The sequence below is a fragment of the Taudactylus pleione genome, unplaced genomic scaffold (assembly GCF_031769625.1).
Source record: "Taudactylus pleione unplaced genomic scaffold, aTauple2 ptg000407l, whole genome shotgun sequence".
Lineage (NCBI taxonomy): Eukaryota > Metazoa > Chordata > Amphibia > Anura > Myobatrachidae > Taudactylus > Taudactylus pleione.
Window position 1 is genome coordinate 4,268,085 of NW_028284809.1, and position 27,518 is coordinate 4,295,602.

Below are 27,518 nucleotides of genomic sequence, written 5' to 3' on the forward strand. Positions count from 1 at the left end.
CTTGTATCCCCAGGCTCTCCTGTTCCTGCTACTTTATACAGCAGAGAGGCTCTAGCTCGGCCACCCGGACCCTCTGCAGTGTAGGTGAGAACCGCTACTTTTATTTATAGGGAAAAAAACACTGTGTAATATAATATTACATTTATTATACATGCTGCTGTCATAGCCACACATAAAGCATGGCATCAGTCACTATATATATATATATATATATATATATATTTGCCATATTATCCTTATAATTCGGGACACATATGCAGCCACCCGCCCTCCTTGCTGGCCCAGCAGTGGCTGTGCTAATGTCCTACTGGCGCATGCGGAACCACTGGATTGTTCCCAGAGCCGGATTGAGGGCCACATGGGCCTGGAGCTGAAAATGAACAAAGGCCTATTATGAGAATCAGAGGAGGCGTGACCAGTGCTGTGTGGGTGTGGCCAGTGCCGTGTGGGCGTGTACACCGCTATACTCTCAGCCCCAATGTCTCCCTAAATATGTAAAATAAAAAAATGCTTCATTTTGTGAGGTAAATAGAAATACAATTTTACTACTTATGATTTATAGCTGAGCGTGTGGAGAGCAGATGGCCAGTCATCATCATGTTGTCATGACAATGGGCCTATTTTTATGTGGAGGCCTGGAGCTGTAGCTCCATCCGCCCCATTGTTAATCTGGCCCTGATTGTTCCTGTACGATGGTAATGCACCGTCGCGCTGTAAAGGTTGTTTTTTTTAATTTTTCTTAATTGTATTCAACTATTTTTAACCAAAATGTTTTTTTATTTTAAATTATCGAATTATGGGTACTTCCGTATCTTTGCGGCCCCTGGTTACCCTACTTGCGTATCTTCACTATTCAGTGAATATACGGAAGTATCGTAAACTTCAGGAAATACTATTCGGACCCTTGTGGGCTCGCTGCGCTCGCCACGCTGCGGGCGTGGTGGCTTGCTTCGCTCGCCACATGGATTTATTCCCCCTCCATGCCCACTTGGATGGTAGGGAATGACGTTGGATGGTAGGGAATGACGTTGGACACTGGCTTATAAACTTGTGTCAAACGTCATTCCCTACCATCCAAGTGGGCATGGAGGGGGAATAAATCCATGTGGCGAGCGAAGCAAGCCACCACGCCCGCAGTGTGGCGAGCGCAGTGAGCCCGCAAGGGTCCGAATAGTATTTCCTGACGTTTACGCTACTTTTGTATCTTCAACACACATCCAGCAGGGGGCCGCAATGATACGGAAGTACCAAATTATGTTAATAATAGCTATTTATCCCTTATTCTGTATAATTTTTTTATTAACAAATCTGCATATTTGTTAATAAAATTCTATCAAAACGGGATTAAATAGCGATTATTAATTTAGGACCTGATTCAGCAAGGATTGCACAGGCATACACCCAGCCGCTGCGAAATTATGCAATGAAATGGCAGCACTATACTAAGCCGCCCACCAGTGTATAAAGCCGCCCACGTCCCATTACTTACGTCCGCAATACCTTTGCAAGTCTATGAAAACATCGGTAACATCGGACCCATACGCACAGTTATGATTGAGCTGGCCTCACTCACAAGCTGCTAAACTTCCTGTCGGTATCTAGAGTTCAGGCTCCATACGCCATCACAGGAGCTTAGTTATGCACGCCCCTGTAATGGCGTTCAAGCATGCTGGCGCGCCTGCGTTTCTCCGCCCACCCCCCCGTCACCACCCACAAACTGTACTTCCTGTCAGTCACTCTGCGATGGGTCTGCGTAGCCACTGCGATCGCAGTGGACCTTCGCGCACTGCGGCTTTGACGCATGCGCAGTGCGCAACAATCGGCTGACTGCGTACACAATCGCATCTGCGATCCTTGCTGAACCAGGCCCTTAATCCGATCTGACAATTTTTACTTTTTTTTTTTCTGGAAAAACCACTTTCATTAAGTGGTTAATGAAGGAAGAAAAAACTTGAATTGGCTGCTCTGCCTCCTAACAAGGGCTACACCCAATGGGGCATGTACGGGCCTGGAGAAAGCACTTACTGCAAACCAAATAGAGGAGTCTATTTACTAAGCAGTGTTAGGAGACAAAGTAAAAAGATAAGGTACCAGCCAATCAGCTCCTAGCTGCCATCTCACAGGCTGTGTTTGCAAAATGACAGTTGGGAGCTGATTGGCTGGTACCTTATCACTTTTCACTCTGTCTCTAACACTGCTTAGTAAATAGACCCCTAAATAGCCTCCTCCCTTTTTTTTTTTCCTTTTTGTTCTGTCAAAACTGCCCAGAGTAGGCCCTCGCTCCTTCTGTGAGTCACCGGGATAAGGCGGGGTTATAGAGAAAACTGAGACGCTTTATATAAACTTCTCCTCTGTTCTCCTCACAGCTACTTCTTCAACATGGCTGCAAGGAAAGTGATCGTGGTCTTTGGAGCGACAGGTGAGCGACATACAGACTGCACAGAGCTCAGTGGGATCTTTGTCTGTTTGTTTAAATTCTCCACACTCTTAATACAGTTACTTTATTTATTATTATTACCAGTTATTTATATAGCGCACACATATTCCGCAGCGCTTTGCAGAGAGAATATTTGCCCATTCACATCAGTCCCTGCCCTGAGCAGAGCTTACAATCTATATTCCCTACCACATGCGCACACACATACACACTAGGGTTAATTATTGTTAGGAGCCAATTAACCTACCAGTATAAAAAAAATTTTTTTTTGGGGGGGGAGAATATACAAACTCCACACAGTTAGGGCCGAAGTGGGAATTGAACCCACGACCCCAGTGCTGTGAGGCAGTAATGCTAACCATTACACACTTCACTTCTGTGGTGGAGGCATTAATGACAACTGTCCCTAATTCTCAGCACAATCCCAGTTCTTAAAGATCTGGCCCTTGAAATGTCTGACCCTAAAGAAGTCCATAATTTTAATGCATAGATACCTCTTCTTTTTTTAAATGGAAAAGTGTAAGATGCCCCTACGAAAAAAGGTATTACTTGGCTTGTTCTCTTAATGATGTACCAGCAACAATAGAATAATAAAGTGCAATTAGAGTTCGTGCAGATCAGTGTTTTGGATGCAGGGAACACAGTGCAGCATAACACACCTTGGGTGGCTATACAACTGCCCTACACAATCTCATAATCATTGGTGTGACACTTGTGTGTCTTATTACAATGTCTGGGGGGGGGGGCTGATTGCTACTGACATTTATGATTTTTGAAAACAGGAAATGTGACTCCCATCATGCTCTGTGTTCACAGATTGTTTCCTATTTAACTACATCAGAATCCTACACAGAGCCTGTGCCTCATACCTCACCGATGTCACGGCTGGCACCTGGTGATTAGGCTGCATTCTTATTCAAAGTTTCAATAATGGTTCTACATCTAGGTTTCCTACTAGGACCTGTAGTTATCGCTATATTGGCTCTATATGGACATCTTATTGGCAGAATCTATGGTGCCGATGTGCGATGGAGGTCAGCCCACATGGCAGATAACTTAACCAGGCTTATTGGTCTACTAGCTGTTGCCTGCGGCTTCGCCCACGATGAAATCACTTCTGCCAACATTTGTTTTATTTTTCTCATTAGGAGTTCTGGTTGTGTGAGGTTCTGGTTTTGGGGTGGTAACAGGAGCAGACACTGAAGCAGGTTTAAAAGTAAATGTGGAGTTTTTAATGAGTGGCTTAACAGCCATGAATGTGGTAAAACAGAAAGTCCGGGTATAGCACTAAAGTGCACTTGGGAGCTGTAGTGAGGCAAACAGGAAAAAGTCCAATTAGTGACAGGCAATGGAAAATGTCCAAGTAGTGACTGGTTAATAGAAAATGTCCAGGTAGTGGCAGACAAGGGGAACTGTCCAGGTAGTGACTGATTAATGAAGAGTGCTGACTGAGGAAGAAATATCCAGCAGAGTGTCAGTGGAGGCAAGGTGCAGGGTGAACAGCAGACTCAGGTACTCAGGCAAGGGGAAGGTAATGGAGGGTGCAGGGTAGTCCAGCAGGGTTGGAGCAGACAAGCAGGTAGCGTATCACAGGTAACAGGTGGTGAGCACAGGGAACTCTCTCTCAGCTATGCTTGCTGGGAAACACGTTGCACTGGCAATGAAGTGAGGCTCTGAACCTCCCTAAATACCAAGTGCTGTGCAGTGACTGGCCAGAGAGAGCATGTGACAAACTAGGATTGGGCGAGCAAATCACATGGCTGGAGGCAAGATGGCGGCGCCCATGCCAAACGGAACGGAAGTAGACCGGTTTTAGTCTACTTCCTTCATTAATTTGCTTTTATCCATTGCTGCTTAATTAAGTGCATGTGTACATTTCTAAAGACTATTGTATGTGTTTTTTGGGGTTTTTTTTTCATGGCATCTTTTGCACGGCACTTTGCTACATCTTGAATGAGAAATAGATTGCATCCCATGGAGGGTTAATATAGAATTGAGAACATTATAGGTATATTTTCTTGTGTCCTTTTTATATTGTTAATCAAGTGTAGGAATAAATTGTTATTTTACTTTTATATTCACATATTAATTTTTTATTTGATTCACCGCATCGGAAGCACTTTCCACACATTGGTTTGATTTACGTAAATTATAGTTATTTATATTAGCACTGTAACTAATTGAATCTGCACGTTTGCACTTTATACGCATAAGAGTGGTCACAAGATCACGCACGTCTTCTAACACGCTAGTCGCTTGAACCTGTGTGTGTGTATGTTCATATATATATATATATATATATATATATATATTAGGGGTGAGCGGGTTCGGATTTCTGAAATCCGAACCCCCCCGAGCCCCCCCGATCCGAGTCCGATCCGAGTCAGGCTCGACTTTTCCCGCCTGACTCGGATCTGACATCGAGGCAAAACGTCATCATCCCGCCTTCCGAGTCTCGCGGGTTTTGGATCCTATATAAGGTACCCGCGTCGGCGCCATTTTCTCACTCGGCTGTGGACAGTGAAGAGGGAGGGTGGGAGTTAGTGCTGTGTAGTGTAGTGTAGTGTAGTGCTGCTGTTGTCCACTACTTCAAAGTCCATAGGGGCTGGCTGTGTTGTGCTGTGCTGCTGTTGTTAATAGGGGCTGTGTCCACTACTTCAAAGTCCATAGGGGCTGGCTGGACTGTGTTGTGCAGTCAGTTCTCCATAGGGGCTGTGTCCACTCCAAAGTCCTGTGCAGTGTCCCAGTCCTAAAGGGGTGCTGTAGTGTTGTCCAGGGGGTGCTCTGTCCATCAGGGGTGCTCCCCCCAAGTGCTAAAAAAATAATATATTTTCTGTGTTTGTGAATTGTGTGCGCAGTAGCCGCACGTGCATCAACAAAGTAGTGCCAAGCGTGCGCCTGTGTCATAAGTAAAGGGCCGGCTGGCTTGACCGTTAAAGGGTGCTGTAACCCCCGAAAGTACACTCCAGTCCAAACCAAAAAAAAATTATTTTCTGTGTTTGTGAATTGTGTGCGCAGTAGCCGCACGTGCATCAACAAAGTAGTGCCAAGCGTGCGCCTGTGTCATAAGTAAAGGGCCGGCTGGCTTGACCGTTAAGGGTGCTGTAACCCCCGAAAGTACACTCCAGTCCAAACCAAAAAAAAAATTATTTTCTGTGTTTGTGAATTGTGTGCGCAGTAGCCGCACGTGCATCAACAAAGTAGTGCCAAACGTGCGCCTGTGTCATAAGTAAAGGGCCGGCTGGCTTGACCGTTAAGGGTGCTGTAACCCCCGAAAGTACACTCCAGTCCAAACCAAAAAAAAAATTATTTTCTGTGTTTGTGAATTGTGTGCGCAGTAGCCGCACGTGCATCAACAAAGTAGTGCCAAACGTGCGCCTGTGTCATAAGTAAAGGGCCGGCTGGCTTGACCGTTAAGGGTGCTGTAACCCCCGAAAGTACACTCCAGTCCAAACCAAAAAAAAAATTATTTTCTGTGTTTGTGAATTGTGTGCGCAGTAGCCGCACGTGCATCAACAAAGTAGTGCCAAGCGTGCGCCTGTGTCATAAGTAAAGGGCCGGCTGGCTTGACCGTTAAGGGTGCTGTAACCCCCGAAAGCACACTCCAGTCCAAACCTAAAAAAAAATTATTTTCTGTGTTTGTGAATTGTGTGCGCAGTAGCCGCACGTGCATCAACAAAGTAGTGCCAAGCGTGCGCCTGTGTCATAAGTAAAGGGCCGGCTGGCTTGACCGTTAAAGGGTGCTGTAACCTCCGAAAGTACACTCCAGTCCAAACCAAAAAAAAATTATTTTCTGTGTTTGTGAATTGTGTGCGCAGTAGCCGCACGTGCATCAACAAAGTAGTGCCAAGCGTGCGCCTGTGTCATAAGTAAAGGGCCGGCTGGCTTGACCGTTAAGGGTGCTGTAACCCCCGAAAGTACACTCCAGTCCAAACCTAAAAAAAAATTATTTTCTGTGTTTGTGAATTGTGTGCGCAGTAGCCGCACGTGCATCAACAAAGTAGTGCCAAGAGTGCGCCTGTGTCATAAGTAAAGGGCCGGCTGGCTTGACCGTTAAAGGGTGCTGTAACCCCCGAAAGTACACTCCAGTCCAAACCAAAAAAAAATTATTTTCTGTGTTTGTGAATTGTGTGCGCAGTAGCCGCACGTGCATCAACAAAGTAGTGCCAAGCGTGCGCCTGTGTCATAAGTAAAGGGCCGGCTGGCTTGACCGTTAAAGGGTGCTGTAACCCCTGAAAGTACACTCCAGTCCAAACCAAAAAAAAATTATTTTCTGTGTTTGTGAATTGTGTGCGCAGTAGCCGCACGTGCATCAACAAAGTAGTGCCAAGCGTGCGCCTGTGTCATAAGTAAAGGGCCGGCTGGCTTGACCGTTAAGGGTGCTGTAACCCCCGAAAGTACACTCCAGTCCAAACCAAAAAAAAAATTATTTTCTGTGTTTGTGAATTGTGTGCGCAGTAGCCGCACGTGCATCAACAAAGTAGTGCCAAGCGTGCGCCTGTGTCATAAGTAAAGGGCCGGCTGGCTTGACCGTTAAGGGTGCTGTAACCCCCGAAAGTACACTCCAGTCCAAACCTAAAAAAAAATTATTTTCTGTGTTTGTGAATTGTGTGCGCAGTAGCCGCACGTGCATCAACAAAGTAGTGCCAAGCGTGCGCCTGTGTCATAAGTAAAGGGCCGGCTGGCTTGACCGTTAAGGGTGCTGTAACCCCCGAAAGTACACTCCAGTCCAAACCAAAAAAAAAATTATTTTCTGTGTTTGTGAATTGTGTGCGCAGTAGCCGCACGTGCATCAACAAAGTAGTGCCAAGCGTGCGCCTGTGTCATAAGTAAAGGGCCGGCTGGCTTGACCGTTAAGGGTGCTGTAACCCCCGAAAGTACACTCCAGTCCAAACCTAAAAAAAAATTATTTTCTGTGTTTGTGAATTGTGTGCGCAGTAGCCGCACGTGCATCAACAAAGTAGTGCCAAGCGTGCGCCTGTGTCATAAGTAAAGGGCCGGCTGGCTTGACCGTTAAAGGGTGCTGTAACCTCCGAAAGTACACTCCAGTCCAAACCAAAAAAAAATTATTTTCTGTGTTTGTGAATTGTGTGCGCAGTAGCCGCACGTGCATCAACAAAGTAGTGCCAAGCGTGCGCCTGTGTCATAAGTAAAGGGCCGGCTGGCTTGACCGTTAAGGGTGCTGTAACCCCCGAAAGTACACTCCAGTCCAAACCTAAAAAAAAATTATTTTCTGTGTTTGTGAATTGTGTGCGCAGTAGCCGCACGTGCATCAACAAAGTAGTGCCAAGAGTGCGCCTGTGTCATAAGTAAAGGGCCGGCTGGCTTGACCGTTAAAGGGTGCTGTAACCCCCGAAAGTACACTCCAGTCCAAACCAAAAAAAAATTATTTTCTGTGTTTGTGAATTGTGTGCGCAGTAGCCGCACGTGCATCAACAAAGTAGTGCCAAGCGTGCGCCTGTGTCATAAGTAAAGGGCCGGCTGGCTTGACCGTTAAAGGGTGCTGTAACCCCCAAAGTACACTCCAGTCCAAACCAAAAAAAAATTATTTTCTGTGTTTGTGAATTGTGTGCGCAGTAGCCGCACGTGCATCAACAAAGTAGTGCCAAGAGTGCGCCTGTGTCATAAGTAAAGGGCCGGCTGGCTTGACCGTTAAAGGGTGCTGTAACCCACAAAGTACACTCCAGTCCAAACCAAAAAAAAAATTATTTTCTGTGTTTAGCCGCACGTATATATCAAATCGATATAACATAAATGGAGGACCAAACTTTCTCCGATAAAAATAAAATAGAGAAAGATCAAGAACCACTTCCTCCTAGTGCTGAAGCTGCTGCCACTAGTCATGACATAGACGATAACATGCCATCAACGTCGTCTGCCAAGGCCGATGCCCAATGTCATAGTAGAGGGCACATACAATCCCAAATGGCAAAGTTCAGGAAAATGACCTTGAAAAAGACATTTAAATCAGCTGAAGAGAAACGTAAACTTGCCAATATGCCATTTACGACACGGAGTGGCAAGGAACGGCTAAGGTCGATCCCTAGTATGTTCATGACTAGTGGTTCAGCTTCACATGACGATGGAAGCACTCCTCCCACTAAAAAAATCAAAAGAGTTAAGCTGGCAAAAGCACAGCGAAGAACTGTGCTTTCTAAGAAGATATCACAAATCCCCAAGGAGAGTCCAAGTGTGGTGGTGGTTGCGATGCCTGACCTTCCCAGCACTGGACGGGAAGAGGTGGCTCTTTCCACCATTTGCACGCCCCCTGCAAGTGCTGAAAGGAGCACCCACAGTCCACTTGCTGATATGCAAATTGAAGATGTCACTGTTGAAGTACAACAGGATGAGGATACTGGTGTAGCTGGCGCTGAGGAGGAAGTTGGCGAGGAGGATTCTGATGGTGATGTGGTTTGTTTAAATCAGGCTCCGGGGGAGACAGTTGTTGTCCGTGGGATGAAAAAGCCCATCACGGTCATGCCTGGGCAGAAGACCAAACATTCCACCTCTTTGGTCTGGCAATATTTCTATCCAAATCCGGACAACAACTGTCTTGCCATATGTACCATATGTAAAGGTGAAATAAGTAGGGGTAGGGACGTCAACCACCTAGGAACATCCTCCCTTATACGGCACCTGCAGCGCGTTCATAAAAAGTTACTGTCAAGTTCAGAAACTTTGGCTCAGACCGTAAGCAGTCCAGGGACACCTAAATCCCGTTGTCCTGTTGTATCCAAGCGCCTGCAAACCACACCGTCAACTCCCTCCTCGTCAATTTCCTCCTTAGTCAGGATCGGAAGTAGTCCTGCAGGCCATATCACTGGCATGACTGACTCTCCTATCCGGGATTCCTCCGGAGGATCCTGCATTGCTACGCCTACTGCTGCCGCTGCTGCTGTTGCTGCTGCTGCTGGGAGTCGTTCATCATCCCAGAGAGGAAGTAGGAACACCACTACTTTTACTAAACAATTGACCCTCCAACAGTCCTTAGCGAGGAGGATGAAGTACGACAGCAGTCATCCTGAAGCAAAACGTATAACTGAGGCCTTGACTGCTATGTTGGTGTTAGACGTGCGTCCGGTATCCGCCATTAGTGCAGTGGGATTTAGACAATTGATGGAGGTAGTGTGTCCCCGGTTCCAAATCCCGTCTAGATTCCACTTCACTAGGCAGGCGATACCGAGACTGTACAGAAACGTCAGAAAAAGTGTCCTCAGTGTCCTGAAAAATGCCGTTGTACACAATGTCCACTTAACCACGGACATGTGGACAAGTGGAACAGGGCAGACTAAGGACTATATGACTGTGACAGCCCACTGGGTAGATGTATCACCTTACGCAGCAACAGCAGCAGCGTCACCAGTAGCAGCATCTCAGAAACGCCAGCTCGTTACAAGGCAGGCTACGCTGTGTATCACCGGTTTCAGTAAGAGGCACACCGCCGACAACCTCTTAGAGAAACTGAGGGAAATCATCGCCCAGTGGCTTACCCCACTTAGACTCTCCTGGGGATTTGTGATATCTGACAACGCCACCAATATTGTGCGGGCATTACATCTGGGCAAATTCCAGCACGTCCCATGTTTTGCTCACACAATAAACTTGGTGGTGCAGAATTTTCTGAAAAGCGACAGGGGCGTGCAGGAGACGCTTTGGGTGGCCCGAAAAATTTCTGGCCACTTTCGCCATTCAGCGACTGCGTGCCGAAGACTGGAGCGCCAGCAAACACTCTTGAACCTGCCCCGCCATCACCTGAAGCAAGAGGTTGTGACGCGGTGGAACTCAACCCTCTATATGCTTCAGAGGATGGAGGAGCAGCAAAAGGCCATACAAGCCTATACATCCACCTATGACATAGGCAAAGGAGGGGGTATGCACCTGACTCAAGCGCAGTGGAGAATGATTTCCGTGTTGTGCAAGGTTCTTCAGCCCTTCGAACTTGCCACACGTGAAGTCAGTTCAGACACTGCCAGCTTGAGTCAGGTCATTCCCCTCATCAGGCTTTTGCAGAAGCAGCTGGAGAAAGTGAAGGAGGAGCTAAGACGGAGCGATTCCGCTCGGCATGTGGGACTTGTGGATGAAGCCCTTCATTCGCTTTGCCAGGATTCCAGGGTGGTCAATCTGTTGAAATCAGACCACTACATTTTGGCCACCGTGCTCGATCCTAGGTTTAAAGCCTATGTGGTGTCTCTCTTTCCGGCCGACACAAGCCTGCAGAGGTGCAAAGACCTGCTGGTGAACACACTGTCAGCTGAAGCGGAACGTGACACGTCAACGGCTCCTTCTTCATTTTCTCCCGCAACTGGGGCTGCCAGGAAAAAACTTAGGTATCCTAAGCAACCCGCTGGCGGTGATGCAGGGCAGGCAGGACCAAGTTTGGACATCTGGTCCGGACTGAAGGACCTGGCAACAATTTCTGACATGTCTACTGTCACTGCATATGATACTGTCACCATTGACAGAATGGTGGAGGATTACATCGGTGACAGCATCCAAGTAGGCATGTCAGACAGTCCATACCTGTACTGGCAGGAAAAAGAGGCAATTTGGAGGCCCCTGTACAAACTGGCTCTATTTTACCTGAGTTGCCCCCCCTCCAGTGTGTACTCCGAAAGAGTGTTTAGTGCAGCCGGGAACCTTGTCAGCGAAAGGCGTAGGAGGTTGCTTCCACAGAATGTGGAGAAGATGATGTTCATCAAAATGAATTATCAGCTCTTCCAGGGAGACCAGCCTCCAGAACGTACAGAGGGACCTGTGGTGGTGGATTCAAGTGGGGACGAGTTAATACTTTGTGAGGATGAGGATGTACACACTGAAGAGGGTGAGGAATCGGTGGATGAGGAGGATGAGGATGACATCTTGCCTCCGTAGAGCCAGTTTGTGCAGGGACACATTAATTGCCAGCTTGTTTTGTGGGGGCCCAAACGAACCAATCATTTCAGCCACAGTTGTGTGGCAGACCCTGGCGCTGAAATGATTGATTTGTTAAAGTGTGCATGTCCTGTTTATACAACATAAGGGTGGGTGGGAGGGCCCAAGGACAATTCCATCTTGCACCTCTTTTTTTCTTTGCATTATGTACAGTTTGGGGCCTAGTTTTTCTAACTGCCATCCTGTCTGCCACTGCAGTGTCACTCCTAGATGGGTCACGTGTTTGTGCCGCCCACTCGTGTCGCTTAGCATAGTCATCCAGCTACCTCGGTGCAACCTTTTGGACATAAAAACACTATTGTGAGGTGTGAGGTGTTCAGAATAGACTGGAAATGAGTGGAAATTAAGGTTATTGAGGTTAATAATAGCATAGGAGCAGAAAAACCTACAAATTCTGTGATTTTAGCTGTTTTTATGCTTTTTTTCAAAAAAATACAGATCCAAAACACAAAACCCAGAACCCAAAACACGGAAGGGTGGTTTTGGCAAAACCAATCCAGATCCAAAACACGAAGAAAGATCCAGATCCAAAACCAAAACACAAAACACGAAAAGTGGCCGGTGCACACCCCTAATATATATATATATATATATATATATATATATATATATATATATATATATATATATATATATATATATATTAAAAAAGGCACAAGTTTCTCAACCTCCTAAAAAGCAAGAAATGCCTATACAAAACCAAAATGTAAAGGAAATACACATTATCTCTATGAATTGTGGGTAAGGATATGTAAATTATTAATTTATGCCTGTACATCATGCAGATGATGGGGAGATGGACACACTACATGGTGACCAGCCAGCTACTACTAAGTCCCATATGGCATGCATGTCAGGGAACTCGTAAGCCAAAAAAAACACACTTGGTTGGCCCATTTTGGGAGCAGAGTCAACTGTAATAAAGGCCCCCATACATTGCAAATTGCACGATTGCTGTAATCAATTGCTAATCGATTGTGTATAAAAATCTTTCCCTTTTTCAATCGATTGCAGATTGCACGATTGTATGGGGGCCTTTAGAATGCAGCCTGTCTACTCTTTAGGAACTAGTAAATAGACTGAATAATGAACTGGCTGCCTCCATGCATAGATGTGTCCACTTTAATGTGTTTATATTTTCGGAATTGGCTTCTCCTGCTGTGAAGGTCTCCTCTCCCTCACCTGAATCCGGTTACCTTTTCACAGGAGCTCAGGGCGGATCAGTGGCTGCTGCTCTACTACAAGATGGCGTCTTTGCGGTCAGGGCGGTGACTCGGGACACCAGCAAACCCGCAGCTGCGAAGCTGAAACAGGCCGGAGCGGAGGTCGTGTCCGCAGATCTGGACAATCAAAAAAGTCTGGCGGCTGCATTGACCGGAGCCCATGGAGCATTTGTGGTCACCAACTTCTGGGAACACTTCAGCAAGGAGAAGGAGGTGATCCAGGTAAGCACTGCGGTCAGAAGTGAGACTTTTTTTTTTTTTTTTTGGGGTTGCCAAAACTTACTACCGTGTCCAATCCTTTAATTGCCCACCCAAAGGCAACGTCAATAGGAGTAGAACCATTGTAAATGTATAAGAGGAGTTTTTGCTAAATGAAGACACTGAGAATAAATCTTCGTTACCATCCGATTGGCAGCATAATTGCACAGACCCAATTTTAGTTCAGATTTTTTTTTTTCCACCTCTTTAAAGTGTACTGTCCTCCTGTTTAATAGCACACTCCTTCTATATAGCAAACAGGGCAGCTGTCTGCAACTGTTTCTTAAAGCCGGGTGCCAGATCACACACCCCATAACTCTTCTACAGGGCTGTATTCTAGAGCCAAAACTCAGTACTCGGTTGTTCTATCTTGGAGGGGATTTTGGGCCTGATTCAGGGAGAGAGATGGGCACTAATGCATTCGTTAGTACAACAGCTGCCTCAGCAGGGGTTGCGGAAATATGCAAATGCTAATCTCAGCCTTCCCCTTGTGCAGCAGCGTGCGACGGGGAGTAAAAGTGCTGACGAGACCACTTTCAGGCACCGTAGACTGTGCAACTGCGCAATTGGTGTACGCAATAGCACACCTTGGTTAGCGCATTTACACTTAGGGTTTCCTAGACTTTTGCACATTAGCGGTAAAACCTCTCAACTGTGGCAGTGTGTGCGCCTCTAAATCAGGCCCTTTATGCGGGCTAGCCTCTAAATCGGGCCCTTTATGCGGGCTAGCCTCTAAATCGGGCCCTTTATGCGGGCTAGCCTCTAAATCGGGCCCTTTATGCGGGCTAGCCTCTAAATCGGGCCCTTTATGCAGACTACCGTCAACATGTCTACTATCAAAATTTCAACACCAGAATGTTCTGATTGTCGGCATTCAGGATGTCAACGCTTTTAAGATGTTGACAAATACTATGTCAACATCCACAATGTTGACCTGTTCAAAATATTGTCAGTAACCATGTTGACATATGGAGTTAGGCTGTGATTAGGGTTAGTTTTCAACAAAAAAAACCCGTCTGTCCATATTTGCAGGTTGCTTTCTGAACATGTAGACATTTCCTACCCAACACATTTTATGCAACATTAAACATTGTTGTGCCTCATCAGACAACCCTTTCCTTTGCTGGGGGAGATTTATTGTATTAACAAAAAGTGAGTGGTCAGCCTAGGTGAACCCCCCTCCACTTTCCAAGGGCACCCTCAAGCAGAGAGCAGTCACTGGTGGCACCCATAATCATTGGCACAGTTCGCCGGGAGGAAGCTCTGGGGGCTGCTTTCATTCTATATTGTCTTTAACATTTAAATAGAATTTCCAAGGACGTCATGTTGCAGGTCCAGTGTCTACTTACTGGGTGAACCTTAGTGGCCCATTTATCATTGTATATTTGCAGCTTATGTTTTCAGGTATTAAGCGCAAATATTAGGTTTGCCTCAGATGTATGAAGGAGGGATTACAGCTGATTTCTCCAATACTTGCTGCGATCCCACCATTCCCGCTGTTTGTTACTAGGAAATTGAGTTAGTCGGTAGAGAGTTGAGGGGGTTACCCAATTCTGAGGGGAACTTTTGGTTATCAGTAGCCATTTACAATTTTTTTTTTTTTTTTTATGATATCTGCCAGGTTGGGGCAGGTTGGCGTGTCTGATATGTATCTCCCCCCCCCCAAAAAAAAATACACAGGACTGTTTTCTCCCTGGTTTTACTTCTGCACAACTCCCCTCCTGACCATATTTCTATCAGTGAACCACAGAAAAAAAAGGGAATTTGCCCTCCAGCACACTGCAGCAATATCCACAAAAATACTTGAATCCTACATGATAATATATATTCAGAGGTATTAGTTACATACATTTGCAAATATATGAATAAGCGCCAGGCCAATGTCAAGGCTAGTCTATACTTTCGCCAATATAGAGGAGCCTTGACACTGGCCTGGCGCTTATTCATATCTTTGCAAATGTATGTAACTAATACCTCTGAATATATATTATCCTGTAGGATTCAAGTATTTTTGTTGATATTGCTGGAGGGAATCTCCCTTTTTTTCTGTGGTTCAGTGTAAACCCCGCCCTTTACAAGCACCTGTGCAATGTCATTAAGCTGATGTGAGCGACCACCATACTTTTTGTTTGCATATTTCTATCAGTGTCTGCAACTAAAAAATTAACTGGATCAGTAACTTATATCTGCATCTGGTGCTCCAGGGCAAGGGGATCGCAGACCAATGCAAGCAGTCGGGCCTCCAGCACGTTGTCTACAGTGGTTTGGAGGATGTAAAGAAGCTGACGGGAGGGAAGCTGGAGGTTCTGCATTTTGACGGTAAAGGAGAGGTGGAGGAGTATTTTAGAGCCATCTGCTGCCCGATGACCAGCGTGAGACTCTCCTTCTACTTCGAGAATCTGCTAACCAATTGCAGACCACAGAAATCCAAGGACGGGAAGACCTATGAGCTGGGTAAGGCGTCTTGGAAGTATTTTGTGCATGTAGAGCATTAAAAATTGACAGTCTGACACAATCATCAAGTTCCGCTGTGGCTATTTATTTTGCTAAGCTTATATAGACCCCAAATAGAGCTGGAACAATGACTGATAATTCATTCTGCCGTGTGGTGGTGTGCGGGTAGGAATAGGACCAGCACAGGCAATTGTTAGCCTTGTAATAGACAGAATTGATGGGGACGGTGTATTGTACTAATGCAGCCATGACGTGCAAAGTGATTAGGCCAATGTGCGCGCTAAGCACCAAATATGGCACAAAGTTCACTATATTATACTGGTGCCGCAGATTGTGAGCTCCGCATGGAAAAGACAATGGGCCTGATACTCCTGATGACGGGTTCCGGACTATAGACAGACAGTAATTAGTTTGACAATGTCTAGATTGACACCAAGGGCCAAATGTAATAGGGTGAGAGTTTAGAAAAGTGAGAGTTTCTGACACTTTTTAAACTTTGCCAATGTAATAGAGTCCAAAAACAAAGTAACAGAGCGAACTTGCATGTTTTTTTAGACTTAAAAAACTCTCACAATTTAAAATCTCATTCAGATGTTTTCCCATTTTGAAGATAAAACTCAACCAATGTGAGAGTTTACTGCTAAACTCTCACATTTTAAATAGCAATAGAAAAATAGCCGCACAGACTAATTGTTATAATTGTCCTTCCCAAATCATAAATTAGATATCTGACATCCTTATCTTTATATTTATTGGGAGGTGCTCCCAGGAATAAAACATCACAATAGATAGGCAAAAGAAGAGCAAAGTATTCCTATAACGGGGCACACACGGACTATTCTAACTGAAAAAACAGTAATAAATGACCCATCAAGAGAAATTATATGAATAAATTAAAATATAACTTTTATTTAATACTTATAAAATATATAGGCGAAAATATAATATGTATATAAAATTACAATACATATGTTGTTTACCACTAAACCTTAATGTGTCAGAATGATTGACGTTAAATTCCACACACGTCACTATCCCTTATTATATGTGGGTCGATCTACACCCTATCCACTGTGATACTGGATTGTATTGGTATAGTATACATAGAACATAATGACAATCAATCAAGTGTGAACCACCCTATAGTTCGTGATACCATGATCTCATTTTGGCTAAGTGAATAGATATATGTACCATGTCACTGTATGCATTTCATATGTTATTCATCCGGATACAGATTGTTTCGCTGAACAGCATCAAGATTGAACTTGATGGATTATCCACATTGTTGCAAGAGTAGGTATTGGGGTGTATAATAAACTAGTTAACAACGTTACAATTAGCAGTCTGACGCCAAATAGCGCTCAGGAGCTCCTATGACTAAGCCGATGGGCGAAACGCGCGTTAGGAATGTACAGACACGCGATGCATAGCGTGCTCTGTTAATTTTAATTCAATGTGTATGTTTCCACGTTAAACTAAAATAGAACCTCTGTGAATATTAACTGTGATACTAACCGCCGATGTGTTGTGTTAACTGCGGGGCGCATAGCTAAATGAGTGAATGCATAATAGAGGAATGCCGGTCCCAGCAGAGCAACTTCGGCTGTTATAACAGTGGAGGTTAGCAGGGTGATCACACTTCACTACATAAAACGAGTGACACAAGAGAGATTATTCTCATCAGAATAGTGTATAGTTTGGGCAGAATTACACTGCCTATAAGAGTAGACGTGGTAATCATGTATGGGGTTTGTTAATTACCTAAGAGATGACAGATTAATACCATTCATCAACACAGCTGTCCCCACACTAAACTACTGAAAGTGATAAATTTGTGTGAACATCATGAAAAAAATGTGAATCGCGGATAAGATTTATTAGCATAGTTGACAGAGGTGACTGCTTATTAAAGAGATACTGAACCTGGCAGAATAAGGCTGTAAATATTAGCAGCAGAGACTAACGAGGAAGTCATAATTGATTACAAGGGTAGTGGAATGAGAGAGAATATCCCTTGATAATAAATGAACTGTTTGGGCAAAGTTACACTGCCTATGTAGTAACTATTTAGGTGATTTAACAACCATAAAGGGATGAGATAATTGATAACTACTGCATGTGTTACAATATGAGAGATACTTTTATGTCTCTTAATAAGAATAGGGGATTGCACAATTATATATGTTATTATACACTCTAAGCGCTGTACGGCGTTAGAGTGATAATAGTAACATTGTCAGCGAGTTACATATACAGCTTTAACATTTACTTTGAGCGCTGATTGGCGTCAAAGTGTCAATTGTGACATTGTTTGCTAACTACTTACACAGCTTTAATATTTATTCTGAGTGCTATGTGGCATTAGAACATCATTTGTGACATTACATACTAGCTATAATTATAGCTTTAATATTTACTCTGAGCGCTATTTGGCGTCAGACTGCTAATTGTAACGTTGTTAACTAGTTCAATATACATCCCAATACCTACTCTTGCAACAATGTGGATAATCCATCAAGTTCAATCTTGATGATGTTCAGCGACAATCTGTATCCGGATGAATAACATATGAAATGCATACAGTGACATGGTACATATATCTATTCACTTAGCCAAAATGAGACCATGGTATCACGAACTATAGGGTGGTTCACACTTGATTGATTGTCATTATGTTCTATGTATACTATACCAATACAATCCAGTATCACAGTGGATAGGGTGTAGATCGACCCACATATAATAAGGGATAGTGACGTGTGTGGAATTTAACGTCAATCATTCTGACACATTAAGGTTTAGTGGTAAACAACATATGTATTGTAATTTTATATACATATTATATTTTCGCCTATATATTTTATAAGTATTAAATAAAAGTTATATTTGAATTTATTCATATAATTTCTCTTGATGGGTCATTTATTACTGTTTTTTCAGTTAGAATAGTCCGTGTGTGCCCCGTTATAGGAATACTTTGCTCTTCTTTTGCCTATCTATTGTAAACTCTCACATTTTCTAAACTCTCACCCTATTACATTTGGCCCCAAATGTTAGACAGTTAATAGTTAGACAAGCATAAAAGTTCGATACTGACAAAAGTCAGACACACTAAAGTTAGACATGTACAAAAGATCGTGCATGTGAAGGGAAAAAGGTAACGGGAAACTCTAAGCACTGGTACTAGTAAATATTATGGATGCATATCAAAGGCAGATATAACTCCACTAATAAGAAGAACTGGTTACAATGATTGAATATCCTCAAATATAATAGAAAGGAGGGCTGCGCACCCTTGAGAGTAAGATAAAGCTATATGGAAAAAAGGGGAAAAGTACTCTCTAGTGTCGGGGCACAATATCTGCCTAAGTAAGTTAAAACTTAACTTTTAATATATATATCGTAAGACTGACGAAGCCATAGGTGAAACGCGCGTCTGCTTGACAGCAGGGAGCCACCGGAGTGCACGAGGAGACTCCCGCTTTCTGGACCCACCGCCGCAATACACACACAGGTATCTGTCCTGTCTCACTTCTAGGGACATCCGGTGCTGCACCACTTCATGTATTGTTCCCACTGCGCTGTCTCCGATAACAGTGGGGTGAGGTGCGCACATTGCAGACACCGGCGCTGTCTCTCCTTTACCTCTCATAGTTGTAGATGCTGACACCATACTTCACAGCAACTTAGAATAATTATTATTATTTTTTCAGACCTAATTGGAATTGGACACATACACTGTCTTATTTACTGCTTTCTATAACTTTATTGGAGATTTCTCTATTTCCTCTGGCAATCAAGCCTGGGTGCATAAATGAGGTAATTAGAGCCCATTCTCTATCACACATTTTTTCATACCCTCATGGTATATGTGGAGAGTTCGCTCATATCCCATTCAATACCTTGGTACATGGGATACAGAAGCTACTCATCCCCTTACCTTAAGTGAGTGGTATCTTTACTTCTGTTTTCATTGCCATATATGATGGACACAATATTAACCACTTATGTGTTCTGTTGACTATATTTTGCTTCACATTGCACTGTGCTCTAAAGGGTCATTATCACTCAGACCCAAGTGTGGACGTTCTGTGCATTAACCTCATATGGTGTGCATAATTGCACACACTAATACCTGGTTATCCTTATTTTACATAATTGTGTCTCATCTGAGTATTTGATATCCTTTTCCTTGACTACGACTGCATTTGTGTTTTTCTGTACCATGGGACCTATTTGATGGACTCCCATACAATGCACATATATACGTGTATATGATTTACTCACATTTTTTGTTCTTATTCACAGTGAGGAAGTCAGTGCTTGCCTATTTTATTTATTGTACTTAATTTTGTACCACCTCTTATTTCTCTTGTGTGTGACGTGCTCATTAGTACCAGTCAATACTGCTGATAGGGCTGATACCATATATGTACATTAATGTCTGGTTACTAATACTGATATAGCTGTGTTTTGGTCCGGTTTTTATTTCAGGATCTATCTGCTGATTTATCTTATTTTCTATTATATATGCACCTATCCTATTATATTTAGCAAGGATAACAGCATATATTAATGACTAGTCTGTCTGAAATCTATTTTTTATGCTGTTAATGCTCTTTATTAATATCTAATTGTTGCATTACCTACACAGGATAATACTTGATTACCTGTTCCTGTTAACAATGGATTTATATGTTTTATGTTGTCATGTCTTGTTAGTCCCAGTCTTACGATATATATATTAAAAGTTAAGTTTTAACTCACTTAGGCAGATATTGTGCCCCGACACTAGAGAGTACTTTTCCCCTTTTTTCCATGTACAAAAGATCGACAGGGTCAAAAGTTCAACATGAAAAAGATCGACACAAAAATGGTCAACACTTTTTTTTTTTTTTTTTAGGGTTAGGCACTTGCTGGAGGGTTAGGCACTTACCCAGACGGTTAGGGTTAGGCACCAAGGGGAGGGTTAGGGTCAGGGTGAAGATTAGGGCTAAAAAACAAAACAAAAAAATTGGGGGCATCGATAGTTTTTGACCATTCTTAAGAAACTATAAACATTTGAACCATCGAGGGTCAACGGCCACGCATCCGCCATTGGACCTCTACCAAAGATGAACACCATTGGTGGTCCGTCATCAATGGTTAAACCATCAAACCATTGAGAATTGCTAACCATTGATGGTCCATGGCCAACCCTATTCCAAAGTACATGGGTATAGAGAGCAAGGTGTCTGAGTTTTTGTGGAGGCACAGATGTTTACAGTAGAGTTTGGGCAAAGCAAGGTCATTTCTTGATAAGTATGGTGTAGGTGCACCAGGGCTCCTAGATAGGCACAGCCTCCCAAGAAAGAGATTTAATTTTGCAGAGCGAGATGATTCAGTTGTGTTATAGAGGTAGTGGAGGAGAACATTTAGGATATTCCTACCTGGGAGTATTTGTGCAAATACATTTTGAATTTTGCCCCAGGTCTATGCTGGAGGAGGTCAGGTTAGTGATTAAAATAGGACTCCATTTGCGCTCATTGGATAGCCGGAGGGTATCGGAGGGTAGAAGCACCTAGTTGCCCCAGTGTAATTCTGTGGTGCCCAGGCAGAGTGCTTCATTAATGGAGGATGCTTATTGAGGGCTGATACTAGTGCAGTGGTTGTAGCCTGTGACTACTCATGGCTCATGGCTTTTAGCAAAAGGTGAAAATGCCATATAATAACCAGATCTTGTTAATGGGTGAAATAAGTACAGTAGAACAGATTCCAGTTCCTCATGTAATGCGTGTCTTATTCATCCCAGACATTCCCATGTGTGACGTGCCGATGGATGGGTTCTCAGTGGAGGATGTGGGTCCCGCAGTCCTCAGCATCCTGAAGAGTCCATCTGAATACATTGGGAAGAACATCGGACTTAGTGCAGATAAATTACCAATGCAACAATATGCAGCGATAATGTCCAAAGTCACTGGCAAGACCATCAAAGCCACCAAGGTGAGTGTCCTGCTCCCTGACGCTGGGGTAACGGAATTTAGGTGGCTGATAAATGTCAAATATTTTTCTGTTTCTAATGTGCATAGAGCCCTAGGAATCCTTCATTGTGTTGTGCTGTATGTAATATGCAGGGGTTGCATATAGTGCAGCTCTGATACAAAATAGAGAAGAGGCGACCATGGATCTCAGCGCTAGGTAGAGGGGATGGAGCGGGCCAACAGGCTGCATGGTAATAAGTAACACTATTACCAGACTGCCGGAGCCGCCGTGTGCATGTCTCGTGGTGGTGCTGCGGCTCCGGTTGCAGTGCCCTGTTGGCCATGGCCTGATTGGCGAGCTGCAAGCGTTCTGGGTACGTCAACGGCAATCGTTCCAGAAAACGGGAGAGTGCCGGCCCCATTCTCTGTCCGTACCGAAGCCAGTGGCTGCGTCCTCTGATGCAGGTTCTCTGAATAATAGCTATTGTTCTGTCTTCAGTCGCACATTGTCCACACCAACATTGTCCAGTCTGAGGGCGGCACTGGGTGATCACCCTCATTGAAGGGGCCACAATAAACACTTTAATCGCATAAACATGTAAAATAACCAAACAATAATAATAGTAATAAGGTGATATGGCAGATACTCAAACGAACATCACGACACGCTGGATTCACATTATATATGTAATAAAAAGATTCTATATAAAACAGCAAAAAACGCACAACGTATATAAACATAAACAAGATTATAAAATGTATATATCTGTATAGCGCTTTAAAATATATATAACGAAGCTGCAGATATTAAAAATGGCCATTAGTCATTTTTGGCGTTGTAACGATGTCCAGAGTTTAAACCAGACACAGAGCTTGTTCATACTGTATAATAAGTTGCAGCTCCAGGTGCGCACTAAGGAATATTTATGGAACTGAAGGTCCAAGCAAGAAAAATAGCCGCTATATAAATTAGTGTTCAGTTCCGGAGAAATACACACTGGGTATCTTATTACCAGACCGTTCCCCGGCTGAATGCGAGTTCCCAGGTCCGGCACATGCGCAGCGGTGGACACCCGGCACGGCGATCCCCGCTGCTGCTATAGATAAAACAGGCCGCTCCGGCATTGTCTGTGCACATTTTAGGCTTATTACATAATGCGATATATCATGACTTTAATAATGATAAAGGGTGGAGATCCATTCAAAAATATATATACTTACCTGGTTTAGAACCTGTGGCTCAGTCTCTGTCTGAGAAGAACTACAGCAGTGAGCGGGAAAGAGCTCAGTGGCGACCTTGCGAGTATAATTATTAAATGATCGGGCCTGTGAGCTCCACGCCCACTTCTCTGTACAGACAGGCGCATGGCAGCTAATTTCAATTCCCGCCCAATGAGTAATTCCCACCTCTCACCCTGGTGTCGGGTGCAGAAAAAAAACTGGTAAAGAAAATCTTTGAGGAAGAGAAAATGAATAAACACCAGCCGGGTGCGCGGCCCTGACTGGGGATTCTAACACAGGACCTCAGGTAGTGCCTGGCTGGTCAACAGCAGGGCTAGAAGAGACTGCACTGTCTTTCCACATGGTTACCATTGGGAAGTCTACGGTGTGTGTATAGCAAATAATCTTCCCCATGATGGCACCATTTATCTCCAATATATTCAGCTTTGGGACAATCCTGACCTTCTGTATGTGTGGTTGTTATTAGCGGGTCCCCCTGTGCTCAGAGTATAGGTTTTACTGGATTCCTGGGGGCCACTGTACTGTCACTTATCAGGGTCTCTGTCCTACAAAGGGGTCCCCCCAGTTTGGTCGTGTTTTTGTCACCGTCACTTTGCACAGCTCTTATTCTCCATCATAAACTGGTTATTAGACTAAAAAGACTTATACCCAACTATACCCTGTCTGATGCCCTCTATCTCCTCTGCGCAAACGTTTGCATCATCCAGTTCTTTTTGTGTTGGACGAGGACCGCATTCGGTCATCACTGTCCCATGTTGTTCCCATTTCTCCTGTAGATTAAAAGAGGGGTAAGAAAAAAAATGGAAAGCTACTAACTGCATACTGGACATAATTTAATGTCGGACTATACCCAAGGATTGCAAGCTACTGGGACACACTATCTTCTTGTTCAGTGAGGCCACCACACCTCACCTGACTTTAGATTGTAAGCTCTGGGGACCGGGCTTCTCCATCATGGGACTTTTCCATTGCCCTGAAATGTTGTAGCTATGAGAGGTAGATAGAATATCCAAGATATAAACTGGATAAGGATTTATTTATATGCATATAAAGGATCTTTTCCAAACCCAACGCATTTCGCAGCATACGCCCTTGTTCCTCAGAATGAAGGGTCCCTGTCTTGAACTACAGAAATTGTGCCGTTGCTAACCCTGTTTCTTGCGCCTGCTTTGCCTACAGATTTCCCCTGAGGAGTACGAGAAACGGGGCTTCCCAGGAGCGCTGGAAATGGCCAATATGTTCCGTTTCTATCTGATGAAACCCGACCGGGATGTGGCGCTCACGCGTAAACTCAACCCCAATGTCAAAACATTCCAGCAGTGGATGGAGGCGAACAAGGACGGCTTTAAAGACCTGTAAATTGTGTTTTCTGTAAGCTTGTAAAAAATGTAAACCACAGCAATGGGTAAGAAAACTGAACATATTGAACAAGCCTGAAATTCCATGTTACAAATTATTACAGAGTATACAATGTTCGCTGTGTGTTTTTCATCTCAATACTAGAGAAAGCGCTAAATCTTGTTGGTGCTACTGTATATAATAAAGGATAATTATAACTTTAATAAATTTGTGCCTCTTTTTATAAGCAGTGCTATCGCCACCTAGTGGTGGATGCTTTAAGAAAGATATATCACGCTTGACAAAGGGAGATATTAGTATGTTATAGCTTGGCATGGTATGTATTACACAGTGTTCTCCTTCACTGGAGCAGGCAAGAGTTTGGATCTATTGGTATGACTGGTAAAACAAAAAAAAAAAACACCCCAAGACTCGTTGCCAGTGTATTAATAGGGCACATAGATAAGAGACCTAGGTAACAGCCCCACTCTTCACCACAAACCCTGTCTGTTACCACGCAATGTGAGAAGTACTGTAGAAGGACACTTTGCTTAGTGGTACCCTGAGGAAGAAGCCGGCAACCTTATGTACAATAGCTTAGTTGTGTCAGCCATTACTGGAGCTATTAACATAGTGACTGCTGGGCGTAGAGGAAACACATTTCCATAATAATTAGTGGGCATGCTATATCCCAGAGGTGTGCATTCAGTAAGTTAACATTTATTATGTCGACATCAGAATGTCAAATGTTCTATTGTCGACAGGGTTAAAATGTCGACGTTACCATTAGGGTTACATGCTGACATTGTGAATTTGTTTACATTATGGCAATGCCAGTATGTACCCTGTCGACATAAAGAGAACGTCGACATACTGTATGTCGTCATTTTAACCGCTGACATAACGTATGTATCCCATCCCGGCAGCAGGCAACCTGTGACTCTCCCGAGGCTGTGGAACAACAACTCCCAGCCTCCCCTATTAACAAATACGGGCAGCACCTGTTGGAAGCCTACACAGAACTGATGGAAATCTACTAATGCACAGATAATTTAACAGTTTAAACAGCAGTAAATTAAAAAATAAAATCATAATGCAATAATACATTTCACACTGAAAAAAAATAAAAAATACAGTATATTCATTTAGCAGCAATTGTGATCAGGGACGCACATTGAGCGGTTGTTTGCCATCACGCTTGCGTATAAGCGGCACTGTGCGTGCGCAGCGGTCACCTAGCAATTACGGATGCACAGAAGAAATTGACAGGCTGTCAGCGTTTTGGGGGTGGTGACGAGGGGGGTGGTAAGAAAAAACGCAGGCGTGTGTCCGTTTTGAACGCCGTTTCATGGGCGTGCATAAATTGGCCCCTACGACTGCATACACAGCATGAGCGCCCTCAGCATGCGAGGAGGAGACCTGCTGTAAATGCTGCCGAACGGGCGCCGATATTACCGATGTTTACGCAGAAAAGTGTCATTGGACGGAATGAGAAAGCCGCAGTGGGCGTATTTATGCCGGCTGAGCTTTGGCAGGCATTTGCATATTTTCACAGCTGCGTTCTGTGCGAATTCAGATGCCATGGCGTACGCTGTTGAATCAGGCCCTGCGATGGTCATCATGTGCCGTGGTTAACGATGAGCAGCAATATCACCTTGGTAGTATGTACAGCCAGAAGGATCAATATACAGTGACTATCGTTCCTCTATAATGCCTTGTATTACGTAGTGATTGCACAGCTGGTAGCGTCCTCTCTGGCCGGTGTGATCAGATAAAGCAGACACAACATTTCTCATACTGTATCTGATCAACCATTGGGAGTCAGTAAGGAACTCACAGGCAGGAGAAACAGCGACTGATACACTGCCGTATGCAACTGCCATCACGCACGCAGTCACCCGATTGTTGTGTCCTGCGAATGCATCGCAGTGCACGTGCTTAAAATAGCCATTGCGACCGGGACTGCCATCTCAGTGACTGCGCAGACCCATCGCAGAGTGATTGACGGGGGGGGATTGGCCAGGCGAACGCAGGTGTGCCAGTGCGTTTCAATGCCATTGCAGGGGAGTGCATAAATTATCCACTGCGATGGCGTACGCAGTCTGAGGCCTCATACGGTGCATGGTTGTTAGCGGTTTCTGAGACAGGTTCTTTTTGAGTAAGAGCCTGTGCGAGTGTGCGTGAGGCTGCGACGGGACTCGATTGTGCCGATGGTTTTGCAGTCTTGCTAAACGTGACGGATGTGTGGTAAGTAAAGTGGGCGTCCCTGTGTAGTGCTGCGAGGGAATAGCAATCGCAATGAATTAGCAGTTGAACTGCGCGCGTAATCGCTATTTCATCCGCAGCTGTGTACACTAGTGAATAAGGCCCCCACAGTCCCTAATTTTGTGAGTAGAAACCCACAGTGCAATTGGTGGGGATTAGTGTAGACGGAATCCTGATCTCTGAAGACCCCGACAGGGGTGGTAAGTATGTTATCCCTACCCCTCTCTGCCCCCTAACATTGCCTTAGTGGTGCCAAACCCTAGCCTCCCCCCTAGTGTCTAACCCTAACCTCCCCCCGGTGTTGTCTAACCCTAACTCCCCTTTCCCGCACCCTAAACCTAACTCTCCTGAGGGGGGGTGGACTCTAACCCCTCCTCCCCATAGCCTAGCCCTCCCCGTCCCCTCCCCCCTTCACGGCTAAGACCTAAGAAAACCTGCTTACCTTTGTTCGAGATGCCGGCTGTCGGGATTTCGGCATGGTGCTAAAAATAGGCATCAGGATTTGGACGCCTATCTTTAGTCCTGGGTAGGGCTTCCCTTGTCAGGATTCCGACGGCTGGCATTCCGTCCCCGGTAATCTAACCACAACCCCTGTAGACAGCAGCGTGTCTTTACTGCGTAAGAAGTAAGAACTAATAGATAACTAAACAAACAACAGGGCCATCAGGAGGATTCTGGGGCAAAGGCTGGTTGGTGCAAAGATCTCTTCCGACAACCACAGTGTTACACATCTACAATTAGTAATCCGAGTCCATGATGCAGAAATGGTTAGTGTGATGAAATAGATACAAGCTGTCCAGGTCTGTAAGGATATACCGGCAACACTGATGAAGGCAAAGGATCTGCAGCACGCCAATTAGTGGTTTCAGGCACTGTCCTGCATGCTCCGATCAGCGCCTTATGGTTGTGGATAGTTCCCCTTCAGTAGATGTACCCTGACGTCATCAGTTACTATCCACGTGGACATAGAATGGGAATAGTAACCTGTGGCGAGGGTACAAATCTATACTGTTGGTGGCCAGATACTACAGTTCAGACCAATAACAGCGCTGGCAGGGCATGAAGCCGCACTTCCGCCCTCACTCCATGTCACGTCCGATATAGTCGCTGAAGGGGATCTATACACAACCCTGCGCTTATACCTGCAAAGTCTCCCTGTGTGATTCTGCTAGTTTTACTGCAAGACTCCTGGGTAACCTGCATTCCTAGTATTCCTGCAGTGTCCAGTTACCAGTGATTAAAAGTGTACCTGCATTATTAAGCTTACCTCCATTGAGTCATCCCCCCAATAAATATCATTCAGAATATGCTTTTACATTCTGTGACTTATTGTTCAACTGCACCTGAGGAGTTCATGACAGCTTCCGGCTTTGCCGTTGTGTTTGTAATTCTAATTGCCGTCGGCTT

At 44.5% G+C, this 27,518-nt stretch overlaps 1 protein-coding gene across 2 annotated transcripts; it reads left to right on the top strand.

Moving 5' to 3' along the window:
• Positions 1-24,068, top strand: LOC148506394 (nmrA-like family domain-containing protein 1). 2 transcript variants are annotated; one of them, XM_088446860.1, is made up of 6 exons: positions 1-84; positions 2,367-2,419; positions 12,575-12,813; positions 15,054-15,303; positions 21,098-21,288; positions 23,688-24,068. In XM_088446860.1, exons 2-6 carry the CDS (start codon positions 2,380-2,382, stop codon positions 23,865-23,867), a joined length of 900 nt encoding a protein of 299 aa, XP_088302986.1. In that variant the 5' UTR covers positions 1-84; positions 2,367-2,379; the 3' UTR covers positions 23,868-24,068. The 2 variants fall into 2 exon arrangements, with proteins under 2 accessions (XP_088302986.1, XP_088302987.1); XM_088446861.1 differs by lacking the exon at positions 1-84 and adding an exon at positions 2,268-2,288.
• The last annotated feature ends 3,450 nt before the right edge of the window (positions 24,069-27,518 follow it).

Coding starts and splice junctions, on each gene's coding strand:
- LOC148506394 (XM_088446860.1), top strand. CDS start 2,380: ATGGCTGCAAGGAAAGTGATCGTGGTCTTTGGAGCGACAG. Junction 15,304..21,097: donor CGGGAAGACCTATGAGCTGG/GTAAGGCGTCTT, acceptor TATTCATCCCAG/ACATTCCCATGTGTGACGTG. Junction 21,289..23,687: donor AGACCATCAAAGCCACCAAG/GTGAGTGTCCTG, acceptor CTTTGCCTACAG/ATTTCCCCTGAGGAGTACGA.